General features: G+C 36.1%; 1 protein-coding gene across 2 annotated transcripts in view; it reads left to right on the top strand.

Annotated features, from left to right (window-relative positions):
* Window positions 1-20,668, top strand: part of LOC121731713 (CD63 antigen-like) — a 29,000-nt gene that overhangs the window by 5,068 nt on the left and 3,264 nt on the right. For both annotated transcript variants that reach the window (XM_042121299.1, XM_042121297.1), the window contains exons 2-4: window positions 17,424-17,612; window positions 19,041-19,211; window positions 20,095-20,316. In XM_042121299.1, the coding sequence (XP_041977233.1) occupies window positions 17,424-17,612; window positions 19,041-19,211; window positions 20,095-20,316 (582 nt within the window). The remainder of the gene's footprint in view (window positions 1-17,423; window positions 17,613-19,040; window positions 19,212-20,094; window positions 20,317-20,668) is intronic.

The following is a 20,668-nucleotide window of genomic DNA, read 5'->3' as shown; positions in this document are numbered from 1 at the left end:
TATGAAGCCATAACAATACGAAGCAACATATGGCATGATGGCACGATTACGTGTTCGCTGCAGACCTTAACATGTCAACAGCAAACAATGTGTTTCCTTATTTCATGTTTAAATGCCTCAACTCTCAAGGTATTACCGTCTAAGACGTAACTGACCTTAATACTTATGCTGTACAAGCTTCGCAATTACTATTGAGCATTTTATGTAATCGGTTTATATTTTACACCTGTAAGTGATGAAAGTATCCAGGCGTCTGTTTAAAATGTTCATTACATCTGGAGCCTTCTGAATATAGTTCAAGGAAAACATCGATGACCAAGGAAATTGTGTACGTGACTCGTTTGCACGATGTCGAAAGTATCGAAACTTATGCTCTGGCCTCTGCTTAATAAAATTTGAGAATAAGACATTTCTCTACGTGATCGCCAACTCTCTCGCGTATTTCAAGTTATGTCTCTTTTTTAGGGTTCCGTAGTTATTTCTACTGAGTACTTTACATAGCAAATAGCAATCGAGCACGATTTGAATATTGCTTCTTATAATGTCACTCTGCAGATTTCTTCAAAATAAAACATTGATATGCGGCGCGACAAAATGCTTATTTTCTCAACCTCCTTTTCATCATCATTGTTTAATATGTTAATGTTATTATTAACATATTAGCCTTAATGTTTAAATGTATAAGAAAACCGAATTTGATAGTCCTGTCAACATTATCCTGATTCCTGAGGATATAGGCATAGTATAAAGTATAAACTATGCTATAGGCAAGGCCTTTGCTCGCATATTCATGTACTTGCTCCTTAAACATTACTCTGTATCAAGTGACCTCATGTCGTTTTGGTCTCATAAGGTGGGGGAACATTACGCGCATACTAACTAACAGCCTTCGTCCAAGGATTATTGCAAGATTTACTCCTCGACATAGATACTTTCGAACGCCTACTGCGAGAAATTTGAATTTTGTCACATCCGCCCCCGATGTGATGGGAAAATGCGACTATCGAACAAATTACGACTCGATGACCTCCAGAAGTAATTACTACGACAAACTACTTGTTTCACTAGCTGCATTCCATTTGGTTGTCTGCATTCATTCTAGTTGTTAGGTTGCTGTCTGCAGATGTCTACAGATAAAGACAAAATGTGACAGCTACATAATATTATGACACGACTTGGTGACCTCCAGAAGTAATGACTACAGCAATTTGTTTCACAGCATTCTATTTAGTCATCAGGTTGGAGATGTCTATATAGACATCTGCAACCTATGGATGGAATAAAAGTCTACAGATGTCTTAAAAATACCCACCTTGATGCAAAACAATTTCAAAATTAAAGAGGCACAAAAACGCAGTGAACCGCCTACCATCTAGAGAACAAATATTTTTTGTTTGTGCAGCTGGTTACGTCAAATGTCTCAGTTGAGTGAGTAAGAAGTTGCAAGGTTGCGATACTAACGAGTTTCACTAGCGAAGTCGTAAATTGCAATAATACGAGGATACTAATTTTAAAGTAATAAGTAATAATTTAAGATCAAGGAAAATGTAATACTTAACATAATAATATTGAATATAATAATAAGATCAAGGATAATAATAATTATAACATATTTTAATATCCATTGTGATTTTTAAGTGATTGAAGTTAAAGTATTTAAATCGTCAAAGGGAATCACTGTCTAGATTTTGTTAGAAAAACAGAATACTATGAATGCCAATATTAAGATTTTATGTTCAGATCATGAACTTTTAAATTGTTAATAATTGGGTGCTTTACCTTAGTTTCCGTGAAAGCAAATAAAACAGAGTTGAATATCATGAAACTATTTAAATACTAAGTAGAATAGAACCTTACTATGCATTATAATACAATTAATATTAGAAGTTATAAGGATATCCTGTTCTTCATACAGGAATTACGTATTTAGGACGTGTGTTGATTACTGAGGGCAGTTTTATGGTGTTTTAATGGGTGCCTGCCGACTGACACAATAAGTTTTGGTAGCATCTACAATCTACATACTTAATAGTTACTCGTTCAATACTGTTACTATATCCTGGGTCCATAACCTAAGAGAAGTTTTGTTCACGGACTTTTCTCTTATGAAAAAGATAATATTAAAGTTATTAGGAAAATTATTTTGTCTGTTGCCGTATTTTATAATTAAAAAATTATATTAAGATTCATTAAATTCGTCGCACGTCTTACTTAACTATCTGAAGACAATTTCTTTTCTTGTCTCATTACTTACAAGTAGTATTCTATATATTTTAATAAAATACATATAATCATCAGTTCAAAGCAGTCATTTTTATTAAATTAAAAAACATTCCGAAAAAATGGTAGAGAGTGGATGATTCTACCGTTTTGTATGGGAAAAATTGGTACCGCATACCATTTTGTTTACCATTATACTATTTTGTATGGGAAGATCTTTCTCTACCGTGTTGTTTGGGAAAAATGTGATATAGGGCACTGCATGTACGAAATTCTATTTTCCGTTCGTTACTACGCCCAGATTCGCGTCGCTGTTCACGTGACCGAGATGACATCACCCATCTTAGACGGTCTCTATGGCGCCACAACATACTTAGCACTACATAAAGATATTACTTGTATTAAAACAATGAACAATTAGCGACAGCTATATTAGGATCGGCCTTGTTACGAATTTGTTAGAATTATTTGTCTGGGTTTTCTTATCCTTGCAACTGAGTTGCTTGATATTTAGAAGCTTTAGCGAATAGAATCTTATTAGTTGGTCCTGGATCCTGGTCACAGAATACATATATTAGTTTAACAATCCTGGTTGCTAAACTTGTCGCTCTAAACAATTTTTAAAAAGTAATAGAAAAGAAATTGTGTTAATTTGATAAATCACTATCAAATTAACATTATTTTGTCGATAAAAGTTCAGTTTTTTGTGACACAAACCACCCACTATTGATGTTGTACGTTTACTATTCAGGTTATTAGGTTAATTGGATTTTTGGTTGGTCTCAGTCATTAAATAATAATTAACAATAACCACCCTCGTCTTGTATATTTACAATTCACCCTGTTTGCTTTAGTTTTTTGGTTTTTCGAGAGGTCGCGGTAAGCCCCCATAACATCGACCCATATTTTTGATAATTTCTCACGATTTCTGATTCCAATTTATTGATATTTCTTGAATATCCGGTCATCATTATACTATGTAGCCATTGAAGGCTATTGCAAACTTCTTATATTATGATCATGATTTAAACATCAGTATAACATGTTAAGAGGATTCCACACCGCCATTTTTTCCATACAAACGTTGTCCCCTGTTTCCTCCCTGGATAATGCTAGTAGAGTTATAATTTTTTTCCTGAATATCTACGGCCACTAATACAATGTCCCTATGTTTTCTTTTTTTTCATTATTTAATTATTAAATAAGATATGAACGTTCAAAAACCCAAAAAAATGGCCAGATTTTCCACTGTGTTCAAACGTCCAGAAAACAGATTTGGATAGATTATACAAAAAAAGCAAAACATAGGAACACAGCTCAAGCCTTTTTTTAATCTTTAATGAAAAAAGTACTTAAATCGGTTAAGTTTTGGAGAAGGAACCAGGGGACAACGAATCGTTGATTTTCTGGATTTTCTGCAGTTGTCTCTATCGCGTTCTGCGGTATAGGCTTGAGGTAAGGGAGACAGCTATAGATATTACACGTACTTTTTTTTCATTTCTCTAGCCGCTGTGGTATCCTCTTAACAGCATCGCTACACAGTACAAACGCTAAAAGAATAGAAACACTGCAAATTTCCTTTGTCAATCTCTCTGTTCTACCATGGTTCTACCATTAGGAAGAAACCTTTTCTATTGTATCTATTCTAAGCATGCAGAACCTATAATTTAAAATCCAATTGCTACGAAATAGAAAATGCTTCATAATTCCCATCCTACCAATTTGTTAGTTATGGATTAATGTATATTTAGATACATAATATGAGATCACTGGCAGGCGGCAGCATCACTTTGTGGGCGAGCTGTGCACGGATGTTGTGACCTTGGAATGAAGTATGGCTGAAATACAAATAAAAACAGTAGTGAGTAGACAAATTGTTATTTACGCAATCGTTCTTAACCCTGACCAAAAATTCGCAAAAACACACAATGGCGGCCTTATTACTAATTAGTAATTTCTTCCAGGCAACCACAGATAGAGGAAACATAATTTTAAGATATAAGTATGGTAAATGTGCCATTTACAAAAATGTATTATATCAAACGTAACATGATGCTTCAAAATAAATACTTAAGTATATAGATTTACATATTTTGGTACGTACAGTTGTCGAAAAATGTTATACCCTGTGAGGAAAAAAATGGCGAAAATGGCGGTTGCATCATATTTTTTCTAATCAACATTTCTTCATCAGTTCGGCGTTTTATAAAGTGTTTATTAATAGGTCACACATTTTTAGATAACCTTTTGAAATTTGAATAGAGATTGTATTGTATATTCGGACAACGAAGGTCCTTGAGTCTTGAGGGCTTGGGATACGTAGCTATGTAGGCATCAGCCACACAGGCGCCTTCACCCCAAAATCAATAGCTAAGAGATTTTGGTACTATACAACTTCTGTCTTCTTATACGATAATATTATATTATGCTCTTTAAATAGGGTTTTTGGAGTTTTATTATGAAATATTTATCAAAATATTTTTTATTGGAATCGCTATGACTATCAGAGAAGTTGATTCCTATGCAAATCGGGGACCTAAGTAGGTTGGTCGCGTTACGTCAAACTAAACCCAGCTGACAGATCACAATTAACATTGAATTGACAATATTCGACCAAATAACGTTGGTCTGTCAATTGCATAGGAATCAACTTCCTCGATGGTACATGACTGTTGTCATGTGCATTAGAGTTGTTGTGTTTTTGCACACAACAGTATTGCAGTGTGCTGTGTGTCTGTTGTGTGCACTGTATGTGTGTTATTTTAATTTTAAGACAAATTAAATAATAATCGGCCAAGTGCGAATCGGACTTGCGCACGAAGGATTCCGTACCACAATAGAGCAAAAATAGGCTGAAAATTGTGTTTTTTGTATGGGATTTTTATTATTTAATTTATTAAAATTTTATTATAATTTTATAAAGCATATACAGAACTAAGTATTCCGTGAATATTTCAAGTGCCTTTGTATTGCCGGTATTGATATCGAAAAAAATAGCAAAAAATCACGTTTGTTGTATGAGAGCCTAAATTATTTAATTTATTTTGTTTTAAGTATTTGTTGTTATAGCAGCAACAGATAATTATACACAATCTGTGAAAATTTCTTAAGCCCAGCTAAAGCGATTTTTGAGATACAGCCTGGAGACAGACAGACGGACTGACATCGAAGTCTTAGTAATAGGGTCCCGTTTTTACCCTTTGAGTACGGGACCCTAAAAATTGGTTGCTCCATAGTTAAATACTTCATTATTTAGTTTATTATAATGTATTTATCTTCCGTTTCAGCAAAAATTTAAAATACCATTATAGAAACAGATAACAGATAAAGTCGCTTGATAAAAAGGCCCGCTCTCTACATAAATCTCGACGTAAATTATTGGCTCTAGGGTCTAGGTCCTAGACCCTAGACTCTTAGACTCCTAGACTCCTAGACTCTAGGACCTAGGTCATACCTCAGTACTTATAATTGTGTATTCATCATTTTCAAGGTTTCTTTTATCTTCCGGAAAGCGTTTTTAACAAAAGTTTGCATACTGACGAACTGTATCTACGGAAGCGGAAAGCTGATTAGCACTAAAACGCGCTAAAACCTTGGTGTTTCATGTTTATAACAGGATTATGTTGGTTTTAGTACCTATTTAGTGACAATAGTATGTTAATGACCGGTTTACATTTAATTCCAATCCAGGTCTGGATTGCTACTGGAATAACAAATAAATAATGTAAACGGGCACTGGAGTGCATTGGTTGTTCCATTAGCAATCCAGCGCTTGTTTGGATCACTGGATTGGAATAATGTAAACCCGCTATAGCGTATAATGTAAAATGTAAATTGTAAACTATTATTGTATATATGTATGGGACTAACAATGAATAGGTCCAAAACCAAAATAATGACCAATAGCACGAAGCGTAGGGTCGAGGTAGACGAGCAAGAAATGCACTATTATGTCAACGAGTACATCTACTTGGACCAGCTAGTTTCATTTGAAAATAGACAAGGGAAGAAAGTTGATCGTCGAATCGAAAACGCCTGGAAGAGCCACTGGTCCATGAAGATTTACCGATCTCCCTGAAGCGCAGACTCGTCGACATGTGCATTCTGCCTGTCCTAACCTACGGTGCACAAACTTGGTCATTGACCGATTCACAAAAGTCCCAACTCGGGGTTTGCCAAAGAGCAATGGAGCGCAGTATGTTAGGAGTAAAACTTCTGGACAAAATAAGGAATACCACACTGCGCTCCAAAACAGGTATCTGGATGTAGGTGTCAAGGCTGCCAAGCTGAAGTGGGATTGGGTGGGTCACGACTCACGTTGGCCGTATGCATTCCGATCGCTGGGCTAGGATCTCAACAGAGTGGGCACCTGAAGACGGACGCCGCCGCCGAGGCCGGCCTAGAAAAAGATGGCGTGATGAGTTGAAGGCATACCAGCCAGGCTGGCCAGCGATGGCGCAGGAGAGAGATAGTTTAGGCTCAAAATAATAAATAATAAATTATTATGTAGAGTTGGTCTAAAAATTGCCATTGTATGTGATGCTTCCGTAAATTATTATTACATTCATTTTTGTTTTCGGACTTAGTCGTCGTAATCAAATCGTAAAAATCTACGACGTCGCAGAACGCATCGTGGAAATTTGCGACGCGATAGCGTGATTTCCGATGACATTTTTGCGTTGTGACAAGTGACAACTGACAACGCATCGCATTTCTCTGCGATGTTGTTTTTGCGATACGACGCCGCAATGCTGTGTTGGGCCTGGCCCTAAAGGCTTTCTTTAAATATTGTAGAAAAAAGGACATAGCTAAAGGGTAAATTTCCAAAACTTCTGAGTTCTGAGTTGTAAGACGAAAAACTTCCTTAACTTAAATTGTTTTACGGGCCTTGAAGATGAAGTCGACGAATACTGATCATGTTTTCCTTTCGACTTCCTCAAATAATATAGTTTTTTTTTAATATTTCACAAAAATGCGCGCTAAGAACGCTAAACATTACGCTTAGTATTTTGCAGCGCATATTTAGGGTTCCGTAGCCAAATGGCAAAAAAACGGAACCCTTATAGATTCGTCATGTCTGTCTGTCTGTCTGTCTGTCTGTCTGTCCGTCCGTATGTCACAGCCATTTTTCTCCGAAACTATAATATACTGTTGAAACTTGGTAAGTAGATGTAGTCTGTGAACCGCATTAAGATTTTGATACAAAAATGGAAAAATCCTCGTCCTCATAGGTACAACTGAAACAAAAAAAATTTTTTTCGTCTAACCTATGCGTGTGGGGTATCTATGGATAGGTCTTTGAAAATCATATGGATGTTTCTAATATCATTTTTTTCTAACCGAACAGTTTGCGAGAGAGACTCTTCCAAAGTGGTAAAATGTGTGTCCCTCTCTAACTTCTATAAATATATGATGTACATTACTATAAAAACTACCAACGAAAATTGGTTTGAACGAGATCTAGCAAATAGTTTTTTTATATATGTCATAAATGGTAAACATTAATTTAGTTTTCACTAAATCAACTGAAATATAAAAATAAATCAAAAATCTTATTAATTTCATAGAAATAAACCTTATTGCTGCTGCGGAACCCATCATGGGCGAGTCCAACTCGCACTTGGCCGGTTTTGTTAATAAAACATTAATTATTATGGTAAATTAATAAGCAACAAATTACGCTGACGTTCGTGTGAGCCGAGTGTCGACTGTCGACCAAAATTAGAATAATTTTGTTGTTTTTGCCAGCCCAGCCCTTCACACCTTCAAATTAAATTTAATGATTCAGCTATAATCTCTCATTAGTCAGGAATAGTCTTCATATAATATGACTGTATTACATAATGTTCCTATGTAGTAGATAACACATAGCCCAGAACACCGGCAGAATGCTAAGTGCCGTATATGTGTATTGGCCAGAGGAAATGGGGAGCATACCAATGAGGATCGCGGTTGAATGCCTGATGTGTCACTTCCTTAAAGGTGTGAAGCGTAGGTCTAAACTCTAAACAAATACCAGATATTTCCACTGTCAAAATTATGCCATTAAACTAACTTTTTGTGAACAAAGTTCCACACACTAGCCATCTAGCCATATCCTCACACATAGGGAATGCAATACCGGGATACCGGGATCCCGAAATACCGGGATCCCGCATGCATTTTGCGGGACTAATCCCGGTCGAAAATTTAGCGGGATCCCGCGGGACTGGCGGGATTACAAAAAAGCGTAAATATATGTGTAACGCTGCGCGCGGGAGTGCGTGAACTGGCTACAGGCAGCCCACTAAGCAATTTACCATCAATTCACCTATAATTCACTTTAAATGACAATTGTACCAACTAGCGTGGAAGCTGAGCAAACTTTTTCAGCTGCTGGCTACCTTGTGTTGAATATCAGGAGCCGTTTTGCAGACGACACAATTAATACCTTAACATTTTTAACATACTTTTATATATAAGTTGGTTAAAAAGTGTTTTTTAGTTTTTTTTAAACATTTTTTTTCACGTAACCATTTTAAAAAAAAGTTTAATTATTTATTATTTAATATTTTTATATCTAAAGTCTGAAGTATTATTAAACCCTTGTAAAAAAAGTGTCCGACAATGTTTGTTTTATTTATGTTTCTAAGAATAAAATGAGTTCTATCAAGTAAAGTCATTATAACGATTTATTTTAAAAGTTTAAGTCCACCCTGCGAGATCCCGTAAATACCGGGGTTGAAATTATCCTGCGGAATTGCATTCCCTACTCACACACAAACAGTGCGGACTTTGTGTTCATGGTTGAGGAATATATGAAAGTGGACAACAGATCGACAGGGATGAAGTGTAAGGAAAAGCTTTTTAGTTTTTAGTTTTGACTCGGACTTGACTTTGAGCTTTAAAGCTAGACTTTTCAATTCCTATTTTCACAAAGTAGATTTTAAATCCTAGTTCTTTAGCTATTGTAATAATTTAAGCTTTGTTTGTAGAGCTATGCTAATTGCTGATAGTACGTGTAACGTGTTGGCACTATCAGGATTAAGGAAGTAAAAAACACAAGTGCATTGACATTTGCCACCACGGTATTTTCCACCGAAAAATTTCTATGGAAAATTTTAATAAACCTGGGAAATGACTAACTACGGTCTTCAGCGAAACGAATTTCGACAACAATCGTATTGTTCATCGCGGCCGTCTAAACGAGCGAATTCCTTTACAAATCACAATGACTGGTGATTTAAGTAAGGTAGCTAATGATCATGAACCTAAATTGATGTTGCATCACAGCTCACAAAGTGGTATTGCGGTGAGAGAGCTATTTGGAGCTATATCGGTAACTCTAACTCACAATTTCTAGGAAAATGAACAATTCCCAAATCACTGCAGCTGCTGACATTTCTAAAACATGTGCATTAAATGTTTGCATTAAATGTTTGGCGAATTTTTATTTTGATCTTCAGTTCAATTTAATATAACCTTCTAATGGATATTGTACACCTGCATTGTACACCATAATTGAAACACCGTTGGAATGAACAAAGCTGTAGTTTTCAATTAAGCTAAGACCTAGTAATTGTGAACAACTGGAGTGTCTGGATTGGGATTAACTTTCCACTCCCCCCTCCTCCCATGTCCACCTCATTGTCTGGCGTTCGTTGACCCGTTGTGCAAGAGACGTGCACGTGAAATGGGTTTCGTGGGTGAGACCGAAAGCTCTATTTGGTTCACTAAATAGAGTAGAACAATGTGAGTTTACTGGTACCACTGAATGAAATTTAATTAAATCTATACTAATATTATAAAGCGGAAGAGTTTGTTAGTTTGTTTGTTTGTTTGAACGCGCTAATCTCAGGAACTACTGGTCCGATTTGAAAAATTCTTTCAGTGTTAGATAGTCCATTTATTGAGGAAGGCTATAGGCTATATTTTATTACGCTAAGATTAATAGGAGCGAAGAAATAGAGGAAAATGTGGAAAAAATGGGGGGAAATTATTTGAAAGGGTTTATTTGAACGCGCTAATCTCAGCAACTACAGGTCCGATTTGAAAAATTCTTTCAGTGTTAGGTAGCCCAATTATCGAAAAAGGCTGTAGGCTATATTTTATTACGCTAAGATTAATAGGAGCGAAGAAATAGAAGAAAACGTGGGGAAAACGGGGGAAATTATTTGAAAGGGCTTATTTGAACGCGCTAATCTCAGGAACTGCTGATTCGATTTGAAAAATTCTATCAGTGTTAGATAGCCCAGTTATCGAAAAATACTATAGGCTATATTTTATTATGCTAAGACTAATAGGAGCGAAGAAGTAGAAGAAAATGTGCAAAAAAACGGGGGAAATTATTTGAAAGGGCTTATCTCACGAACTACTAGAGCATTTTTTCTGTTTTTTGGATCAGATAAGATAGTATTATTAGTATCTAAGTATTGTAGTTTAATAGTATAGTATAATTATTGTATTTTAAAATGTTACAGTAATTTAAATTGTTCATCAATATTAATTATTAACTGTGCACGCCCTGTCTGATGTTTCTGTTCAAATTTCTCTACTTAGGACTGCTGGAAGAAATTTCTTTTAGAGATAAGCAGTACCTGTTGTGTCGTCTTTCTAATATTGTTACTTTTCAATGGTTTTGTGTGCAACAAAGTGTAAAATAAAAATAAATAAAATAAATAGGAAGTAAGACCACGTGAACGATCATAGCCTTTTTTTGTGGACTAATTTTTCTGTGAAATATCTAATTTACGCGGGCGAAGCCGCGCGGAACGTCTAGTTAATAAAATAATAATTATGGACATAACTTTACTTATCTGTAATTGGCTCAATTCTATGGAATATTTTCTGTCAAATGCCTCATTAAATTAAGAGGATACACCAGGGGCTAGAGAAATGAAAAAAAAGTACTTGTAATATCTATAGCTGTCTCCCTTACCTCAAGCCTATACCGCAGAACGCGATAGAGACAACTGCAGAAAATCCAGAAAATCAACGATTCGTTGTCCCCTGATTCCTTCTCCAAAACTTAACCGATTTAAGTAGTTTTTTCATTAAAGATTAAAAAAAGGATTGAGCTGTGTTCCTATGTTTTGCTTTTTTTTGTACAATCTAGCCAAATCTGTTTTCTGGACGTTTGAACACAGCGGAAAATCTGGCCATTTTTTTGGGTTTTTGAACGTTCATATCTTATTTAATAATTAAATTATGAAAAAAAAGAAAACATAGGGACATTGTATTAGTGGCCGTAGATATTCAGGAAAAAAATTATAACTCTACTAGCATTATCCAGGGAGGAAACAGGGGACAACGTTTGTATGGAAAAAAGGGCGGTGTGGACTCCTCTTAAACTAAAGCCCCCCGGGGAAAGGACATAGATAGTTTCTGTTTTAGATTACAGTTTTTTCGCTATGAAGGAATTGCTGCAATCAACATCTAGTAGGTAAATGATAGGCCTAAGTTATTATTAGTTTATTACATACTTAATCAAAAACTATCAAAGTTTAGCTGGCTAACCAAATCATAGTTGAGAACTCGTTTGGTTATGACTTATGAAGTTAAAGTCAATTTAACTTCACGCCCCTGTATGAAACTAAATAATTCTTAAAGTTCTCGTGTTAATCTAAGTTAAAGATTTAATTTCTTCTGCAACATATTATAATACCTACTATTGTTTACAGTAAAAAGAAAGAACAGATTTACGTATGATTCAGGGGCTAGAATTTAACTTTAAGGCATAAGAAAATTTTCTCAGTGCTTACACTGTGAACAATGGGACCAAAATTCAAAAGACCAACCAGTTTTCATACAAGACCTAGTATTGTTGAATCTAGACCGTCTTTCGTCACTATACCCAAACATGTTTCCACTTCATCCTTGAGATCCAGTTTCTTGTACAATTTGAGTATCCAGCGAGGAACCGGTTTTAACTTAAGTCGTTTGGATATAGCATTAGTTTGTACTGGTCAGATATTTTTTGCTCCATTGATATTTTCGCGGTAAAGCGCAAAACCGCGTGTCCAAAATAGCCACAGAATTTAACAAGACATGTAATATGATTTTTTTTTGCCTCGATTTGCCGTTAGGACTTTAGATTTTTCCTCCTTTTAATTAAAATCACTTGAGGATATTTAATGAATGTTAGAGTTAATTAATAGAATGCCATCGGAAGCGATGTGGAATCTTCAGTCCTGAGACCTGACGACTACAGAATTCCAGACTCGTGTATAAAACGAGATTATTGGCAAATAGTCGAGGTAAAAAGGGCCATTACTTTATCCCTTTTTGCTCGTTTTCTTCAGTTAGGTACTACTTTAAAGCTTTAGAACTCAATCAAGTCAAATAAGATATTGTGGTCAGCAGTTGAAATCATAATAATTGGTCAGTAAAACTTGTCGTGACTGCCATTTGTAAAATCGTAGATATTATCAACGAGGCGTAGGGCGTAACCTTTAAAAAAGCTTTTAAAATAAACCTACTATATTACCACAAAGGCTTGTTTGATCAGGGGCCTGATTCCCAATCCTCGAATCGTTTCGATAGCAGGCCGCCTCACTTTTGCGTGAGCCAGCATATATGCGAGTAAGATAGCCTGTGATCGAAACGAAATTTGACGCTTGAGAATCTGACCCCAGAAGTTGTGAACATTGAACAGCGTAGAGAACAAGAATAGTTTTGGATGTAGGTCGCGGCAGGTTGGTGACCGCAGTCATTAAGGATGTTATCGCTTTCCACGGGAGCTCCTGTTCTAACGGTACTGCTTGTCATGTGGTTAGTGGTGACACTCACATGCTGGTACTAGTACTAAGTAACAAGTAGTTCACTCGAATGATTATTATGAATTATAGTCTGTCAAAAAAGTGAAGAAATTAAAAAGTGGCAACGTCGTAGAGTAATCCCTTTTTTCTTAGATTGATTTAAAAGGGCCACAAATGTTGCCACTTTTTAATTTCTTCACTTTTTTGACAGACTATAATATAATATTCGAATATTCAAACGAATTCGTTTATGACATAGAATGTTTATGAACTTCGAAAGAAGTTAATAGGAATCTGGATTTGGTAATACGAAGAGCTAATGTTTCGTCGTATTATATATACTAGAGATCGCCCAATGGTCGAAATTCGACCTTACTTGCAACGACATTAGGACTAAGTCTAAGTACCTATATTTTGTAAAAAAATATTGACTTCATCATAGTCTTTTTCAATTTTTGTCTCTGGGACTCAGCTGATCTCAGACTGGCCCTTTAAGCATTGTCTAATAGTATCTTAAATTAAATAAAAAAAAACACTAATCAATTTTCAATTAATTGTCAACTTGTTGTCAACGGACATCAATCATAAATAAAAGAGCATAATTCGTATGTACATATAGGCTTGTCACTCAAAAATTTGTCATCTTTTTTAGTAGTAGTGTCGTAGTATGTGTAACGTTTTATTTGTTAAAAATATATATGATAAAAGCATAATTTTAAAATAATATTAGCTTGATGCACTCCTTCTCCATATAAACTATAACTGTGCGAAATTTCATGCACCTACGTTTCCCCATTTTTCGTAAAAGGGTTACAAAATTTTTCTGTCACGTATTAATATAGATAATATAGTAGAAAGGGTTTGATCACATGATGCAAATTAGTAAATCTATACTAATATTATAAATGCGAAAGTATCTCTGTCTGTCTGTCTATCTGTCTCGCTTTCACGCCAAAACTACCGAACCGATTGTAATGAAATTTTGTATACAGATAGTCTAAAGCCTGAGAAAGGACATAGGCTACTTTTACTGGAAAAAAGGGTTGTAAGGGGGTGAAAATACGAAAATTTGTCCAAATTAAGTTAGTTCCAAAAATTCATACTAGATGGCGCCGTGCGTCTCTTACATCGCGCTAACGCTTGCCCAACATCTTTCTATAAGAGGTGGTATCATCATACAGTCGTCTTTCGATTTTTTTCGAATGTTATTTCTTTTTTACGTTATTTAATAAGTCAGTACTTTATATTATATACAGTGACGTAACCTTAAACCTATCAATGATAAATAGTTTATGGGTAAAGTTGTGTAATTGGGGGTTAAATAAGCTTTAAAATTTGGCATAAAATATAAAGTTTAATTCAAAAAAATGAAATATTACGTGCACACTGCACAGCTGTTTTGATTTAAGGGGTACCAGGGTTTTTTTATAAAAGCTTTTGACACCAATTATGTTGACATCGCGCGCTATAAACTGAAGTCCACGCGGACGAAGTCGCGGGCAACAGCTAGTGATTCATAAATGAATAAGGAACAGTTATTTTTTAACCGCACAGACGTGTACGCATTAACCAGGCTTAACTCTTATCGTGTGGTGACACAAAAACAACCACCTTGATGGTATCTCGGTCGTATACATACATATTTTAGACATTCTTCCAAGTATCTGACACTAAACAGTTTTTGCGTTTACAAACCGTACATCTATGAGACAAATGGGCATCTAAAAGAGTTCCTTTGGGGTATTTCTTGTAGACCCATTCTAAAAGTGTGCATCGATGAGCTCTGGGACTCAGTAAAGGCCTTAGGCTGCGTTTCCACCAGAGATGTGTTGCGAGGAATGTGTTTTTTAAAGCATCGCCGCGTTGAGCGATGTCATGGCAAGCTCACGTCAATGAAGCGCTTCTATTGGTTCTCAAAAACACATTCCTCACAATACATCTCTGGTGGAAACGCAGCCTTATAGGGGCTCCGCGACACGTATAAATTGTTTTTATTAGTCATCACTCATCAGACAATCTGCGAGCATGGTAACAATTCATTCAAAGACATTCTTCTTTGGGGGTTCGTCAAAAATGGCACTTCTTAAAAGGGTTCCGCCGCCAAAAAAGTTTGAGAAAGAGCTGTTGTAGAGAATTGGAGCACTGAGCAATTATTAATTCCAGACAAAGAAGAAGCAAGGAAGATTATAATGATCTAAGTGTAAAAACAATTATGAGTACTGAGGTAGAGAGTAGGTTCAAAAGCCCGAAGTTTGGCTATAGCAGGATCATGTAAGGTCAACTGGACGGTCTCAATTAACCCTTATTGGCGCTAATTGTGCGAGTTAGCGCTTCGCAGGATCAGAGTATTATCGTGTTTTGTGAATCGTATTTCGAAATTATTCCATATTAAAGTGGCTATCCTTGGTAGGTATATTACATTTCTTTTTTTAAATAATTATAATTTGACTTCTACATATGTTTCGTCAAATGTCTCTGAAACATTATAAACTTGAGCCATGGATTGTTGGTATGTTACTATTAAACATAACATGCAGTTGTGAACTCAGCATTTCGAAAATAGGAAGATATTACTGCAACTTTTAGACTCTTTTAACTGGGTTCTGCAAGGACCGTATCTGGTAAAATATCTGTTAAAGTCAACAGTATTTAATGCTGCAAGCTAACTAGCTGCAAGGCTTGTATTATCGGTGAGAGAGTCTCCATGTCAATTAATTTAATGTCAATTTAAACTGCACATAATGGCAGAATAATTTGGATCAAAAATCAAACTGAGATCAAAACTAAGTTTAAACACAGTAAAAATAATAAATAATATACTGTACACGTATATCAAAGATTTTCCAATTAAAACAAAGTACAGGTTTAGCGGGCTTGCGAAAGCTCGCGCCTATTTACGTTAGCAACTATTTCCACGACGTGTATTTATAACACACGTCGTTCACCGCACTCCCGGCTTGTTTATCCGTCGTGTTCGCTGTTCTACAGAAACACGGATATCGACGACTTCTAATTTCTAAATATTCTAATACATTTAGCGGAATGTAAAAAAAGTCACTAATACATTTAAGTATAGGGGCGTGAACGGCGTGAACGATGGACAAATTTATAAAAATAATTATTAGGACGGAATAGGGGTCCTAATTTCTAGAGACGAAGCAATCAACTTCAACATTTCTGCACTGGCCACTGGTAGTCGTGTGAACTGTGAATTCAGGACGGGCCGCTAGTTGAATATAAGACTAGAACGAAAAACTGATAGGGTGCTAAATATTCCGTATCTAAATATAACGTGAAAATAGGATCGAGTATAAACAAACTTGACCGAATAAAAACTGTGCAAAACGTGATGTGTTTATTACCGTAGGTGACTAATATAAACAAAATTATCACGTTTTTAGGTCACTTTCTTTTCAAATGTTTTTGTTAGTGTTTAACACGATATCATTGTCACCTCAATTTATTGGAATGTGAAAATGTTTTGGTAATGTAAATCGGGTCTATTTTTATGAACATTAAGTAACTAGGCAACTACTTTTATAATTTTTACGATTACAACGCCGTCTTACATAGGTATCATCGAATCGATCGGAAGGCATCCGGAATCCGAGGTTCGAGAATCTCAAAACTCAAACAAATCTACTTTTACTATTCGCGGGCTACAGCTCAGTAATTTTAATTTTTAACAACACAGAGGCCTGTTAAGATGTTATTCAATGCGACCTCGATACTCAACCTGCGTGTTATGCAACAAAAGACCACATCTGCTGGCGTTTAACCACGTAATATTATAGTCCTCTTATTTTACTTTCGACAGTGTTACCAGCCCAACATAAAACACTTGCCCAATGATTGATGGCAAAACTATTTTTAAATTTCACTGTTAGCAGCAGTAGGTGTAACAGATATTTTAACAGGCTTAATAATATTATGGTCCTTCGACGCAAATTTTTTTCTTGATTGATTGATTTAATTACTGCTTAAGCTAGTCTGCGGCCTCGGAATATGAACAAAATTATGTCCATAATTTATGGATAGCCGTTGTTTGGATATCGGGAATCGGGATACAATAATTTTAGACTAAGGTCCTTCGACGAAAATTCAAGGCCATTTGTTTCTTGATTTATATTATCTAGGGTCTCAGAACAAGAACGAAAAAATATGATTCGGAATAACCGTTGTTTTCACTTTTCACTCTTGGTTGGTCTGTCTGATGCTTTTACTTTTGTTTGACTTCCATATAATTGGGCGCTGTTAAGCATTCGTGTACTTACCTAAAAAAATATGTAGTACGTATTGACTATTGAGTTATGAATGCATATATTATGTACATACTTTCTTTAGATGATTTAGAACAAGACGGCATTCAAAATTCAACAAAAAATAGTATATAGTATACACAAATGCTTAACAGCGACCATATATTTATCATATTGCGTGGGTTACTTACTTTTCTTCTTCTTCCAGTTGGGTGGTCTCGCGATCGTCGGTATCGGCGTGGCCGTGCTGCTACAATGGTCGGTGATGGTCACCGAACTCAAACACTACCTCACCGTCGCCCCGTGGGTTTTCATCATCATCGGAGCTGTTATGTTCGTCATCGCCTTCTTCGGATGCTGCGGAGCGATACGGGAGAGCCACTGCATGGTTGTCACGGTAAGTAACTTAATAGCCACACTAGCAGCCTCATTCATAGATAATGATGATTAAATTTCAATTTGATGATGAATTTGACAGATGTATGGGGCTTATTGTCAAAATCTTCATTTCATAATGCCGCGGCCGCACATGCGTCTATCGTTGTGCTATGAGACGATAGTACGATACCATTGGACAATACACGCAGATCGTCCAATGGTAGAAGAATGGTATCGTTTTAAGTACGAAGCACTACGCAGGTGCGGCCCGGGCATTACAGTTAAGTACCTAATTAATGTTCGTCTCTGAGTGCGGCGGTGAGAGACGAATATAATTATTTAGTTAATTGTAATTAAATTAAAATTTTGACATAAGCCCCATACATTATCTTAATTATTAAAATGAAGTTTGATCATCATTAAGTGTCCCTGAGTGCCGTAATGTATGGAGTATGGATTATGGATGTGGTTCATGTGAAACAACGTGGGCTACTTGAAGTACTCTTGCTCCCGGCAAAATATGTAAAGTTGATTAGGGTCCAGAATCCAGATAAGTACCATAGTATTTACTTAGAGCTGGACCCTGATCTATCTTCCTAATGCATCTACTTTTTGGTCCAGACTCCTACAGGATTTAAAGACTTGAGTCGACCACTAATGTCTAAGAGCATATTTGTATAGTCTGATGCAACAATGCAACTTTTAACTACATACCTACTTGAGTTTGAAACTTTGAGAAAGCAGGTTCTTAAAAGTTTACCACAGTAGTTTAGTCGAACTCAAGTGAAATGTAGTCAAATATTCAACAATGCGTGTGATCAGTATTTTTAAACGGAGAGACAATATAACACGTAAAGTGACGTATAGGAGTACAATCGTAGAACAAACAATGCCACTCTCTATGGGGAAAGAAAGCAGCTTTCGCTCAAGTAAGTGTGTCACAGAAACGTAATATGGACGTCGCTAAGCTAAGAAACTCTGTAAGGGACTGACACAGAGGTTTTCTAGTTACGTCTAATAACTTCTTAGTTATGGTGATTTTGTGAAATAAACATCTTGTTTCTAATATTAAGCTTTATAGGTCTTGCTTTATTATTTTTTTAAGCTGAAGGGAGAATCCTAATGGTTTATCACTTATTCTTTGTCGTTCAACATCGCATAGTCAGCATTTGGATATTTTTTTTTATTAATAGATAGATCAGATTACTCTGTCCAGACCAAACTCTGGTACCGCTAGAGCAAGAGGAATGGGTTATGGGACTTATGCGAGACTGGATTATGGAAGGACCCCCAAGGGAGTCTTTGCCTAACAGTGGGACAGCTAAGCTCTTAATAATAAAAGACAGGTCTACCAGATAACTGACTTAATATTTTCATAATATTTATTATTTTGTTAGGAATATGTATTGTACAGTAGTGTGTTAAATTTTTCCACCTTTGTTTCCAGTACGCTATCTTCCTGCTAGTGGTGATCATCGTGCAAGTGGTCCTCGGTGTTCTTCTGTTCACATACTCCGACTCCATCAAGACCAGTCTCGTCAAGGTGGTAGATTCGACCTACGACAAGCGATCGACCGACACCGCGTATGCGACCATCTTCAACAATATCCAACAGCAGGTATGGCCTTGTTACGAATGTCAAGAAGACTAGCCCGCTTACTAAAATATTTGTTTTACTTATATTATTATGTATAGGACTGTTATAGACGTTATAGTTATACGATCTTTTGTCTTTGTCGAGCACGGTACAAAAGTGTATAGCTACTTTACTAGTCAAGAATATTATGATAACATTGTCGAACTATAACTTACGTAGTAGTTCTGTTTATCTGTCCTATAGCGTCTGTATACTAAATTTAGTTTTTTAATAAGAGTAGGTACTGTGTTGATCTATAAGTTCAGGGTTAAGACACGTCCTACTGAGCTATTTACTGTTATTTTTTTTTTATCACTTATCAGTTATGAGGTATGCTTATGACCCACTAAAAGCTATTTCTTTTAATAGGCCATTATAAGCTATTCGATCTACTATGATTATAGTACTGACCAGTCGCTGTCGCAAAATTATGCTGCACAAATAACATTAATTAACTTATATTATGTATACATATTATGTATATTATTATGTTATTGACTGCAGTTCTGCATGTTATCGCTACATTATTGCGAGATAAAAATTTTATATTTTGTTTCAATGAGTTTTCCCGTTGATATGAAATTAACAGACTTGCATTTGCATTTAAAATGTATTTTAGTAGTACCGGTCTAGCTCATAAGGCAGTAGGTACACTATACTTTACCAATATTGTTGCTGCTTGAACCTTAAGGCAGTAGGTACACTATACTTTACCAATATTGTTGCTGCTTGAACCTTAAACCTAATACTATACTCAAAGTGACACCAGTATGGCAATTAATAGGGTTCCGCTACCAAAAAAATTGAGTGCCGCTAAAACCTCATCTTAAACATAATGGTTCTAACTTCCTAATTCTCATTCTAGCTGGTCTGCTGCGGTAAATACGGCGCGGCTGACTACGGCATCGGCACCCTCAACCTGGACAAGTCCTGCTGCTCCAACCCCGGTGCTGTCAGCAAGCTCATCGGTGGCCAGTGCACCATCGCCGACGCCAACGACGTCGGCTGCAGCACCCGCGTCGCTGATCTCTACGAGAAGTGGAACAAGACCATCGCTGGTGTTGCTATTGGTGTGGCGTGTGTTGAGGTAAGGGAGAATCTTAGCCCGGTTTCTCAGGTTTTATAAGTTCATCTATTCACTAATGACTATTCGGCCTTTGATTGGCTTACGTCAAAATCTTAACCATCAAAAACGCCGTTGAACTGATAAACTTCTTTAAAAAAACCTCAGAATCCCCAGTTTTCTTGAGTGTAGTACTATATAATAATATAGTATATTATTATATTATGTATTAGTCAAAGTCAATAAAGAGCTATTTCACAACAAAAACGTGGGTTTATACTTAAATTTATGATGGCATCGACGTTCTTAGCTATTCATCGCTAGCTAGCTTACTACTGATCAACAGCTGGGGTTTTGAGGATTTGACTTTGAAGCT

This window comes from Aricia agestis, chromosome 11 (genome assembly GCF_905147365.1).
Source record: "Aricia agestis chromosome 11, ilAriAges1.1, whole genome shotgun sequence".
NCBI lineage: Eukaryota > Metazoa > Arthropoda > Insecta > Lepidoptera > Lycaenidae > Aricia > Aricia agestis.
The sequence above is the reverse complement of the archived record's forward strand: the minus strand, read 5'-3'. Positions and strand labels throughout refer to the sequence as shown.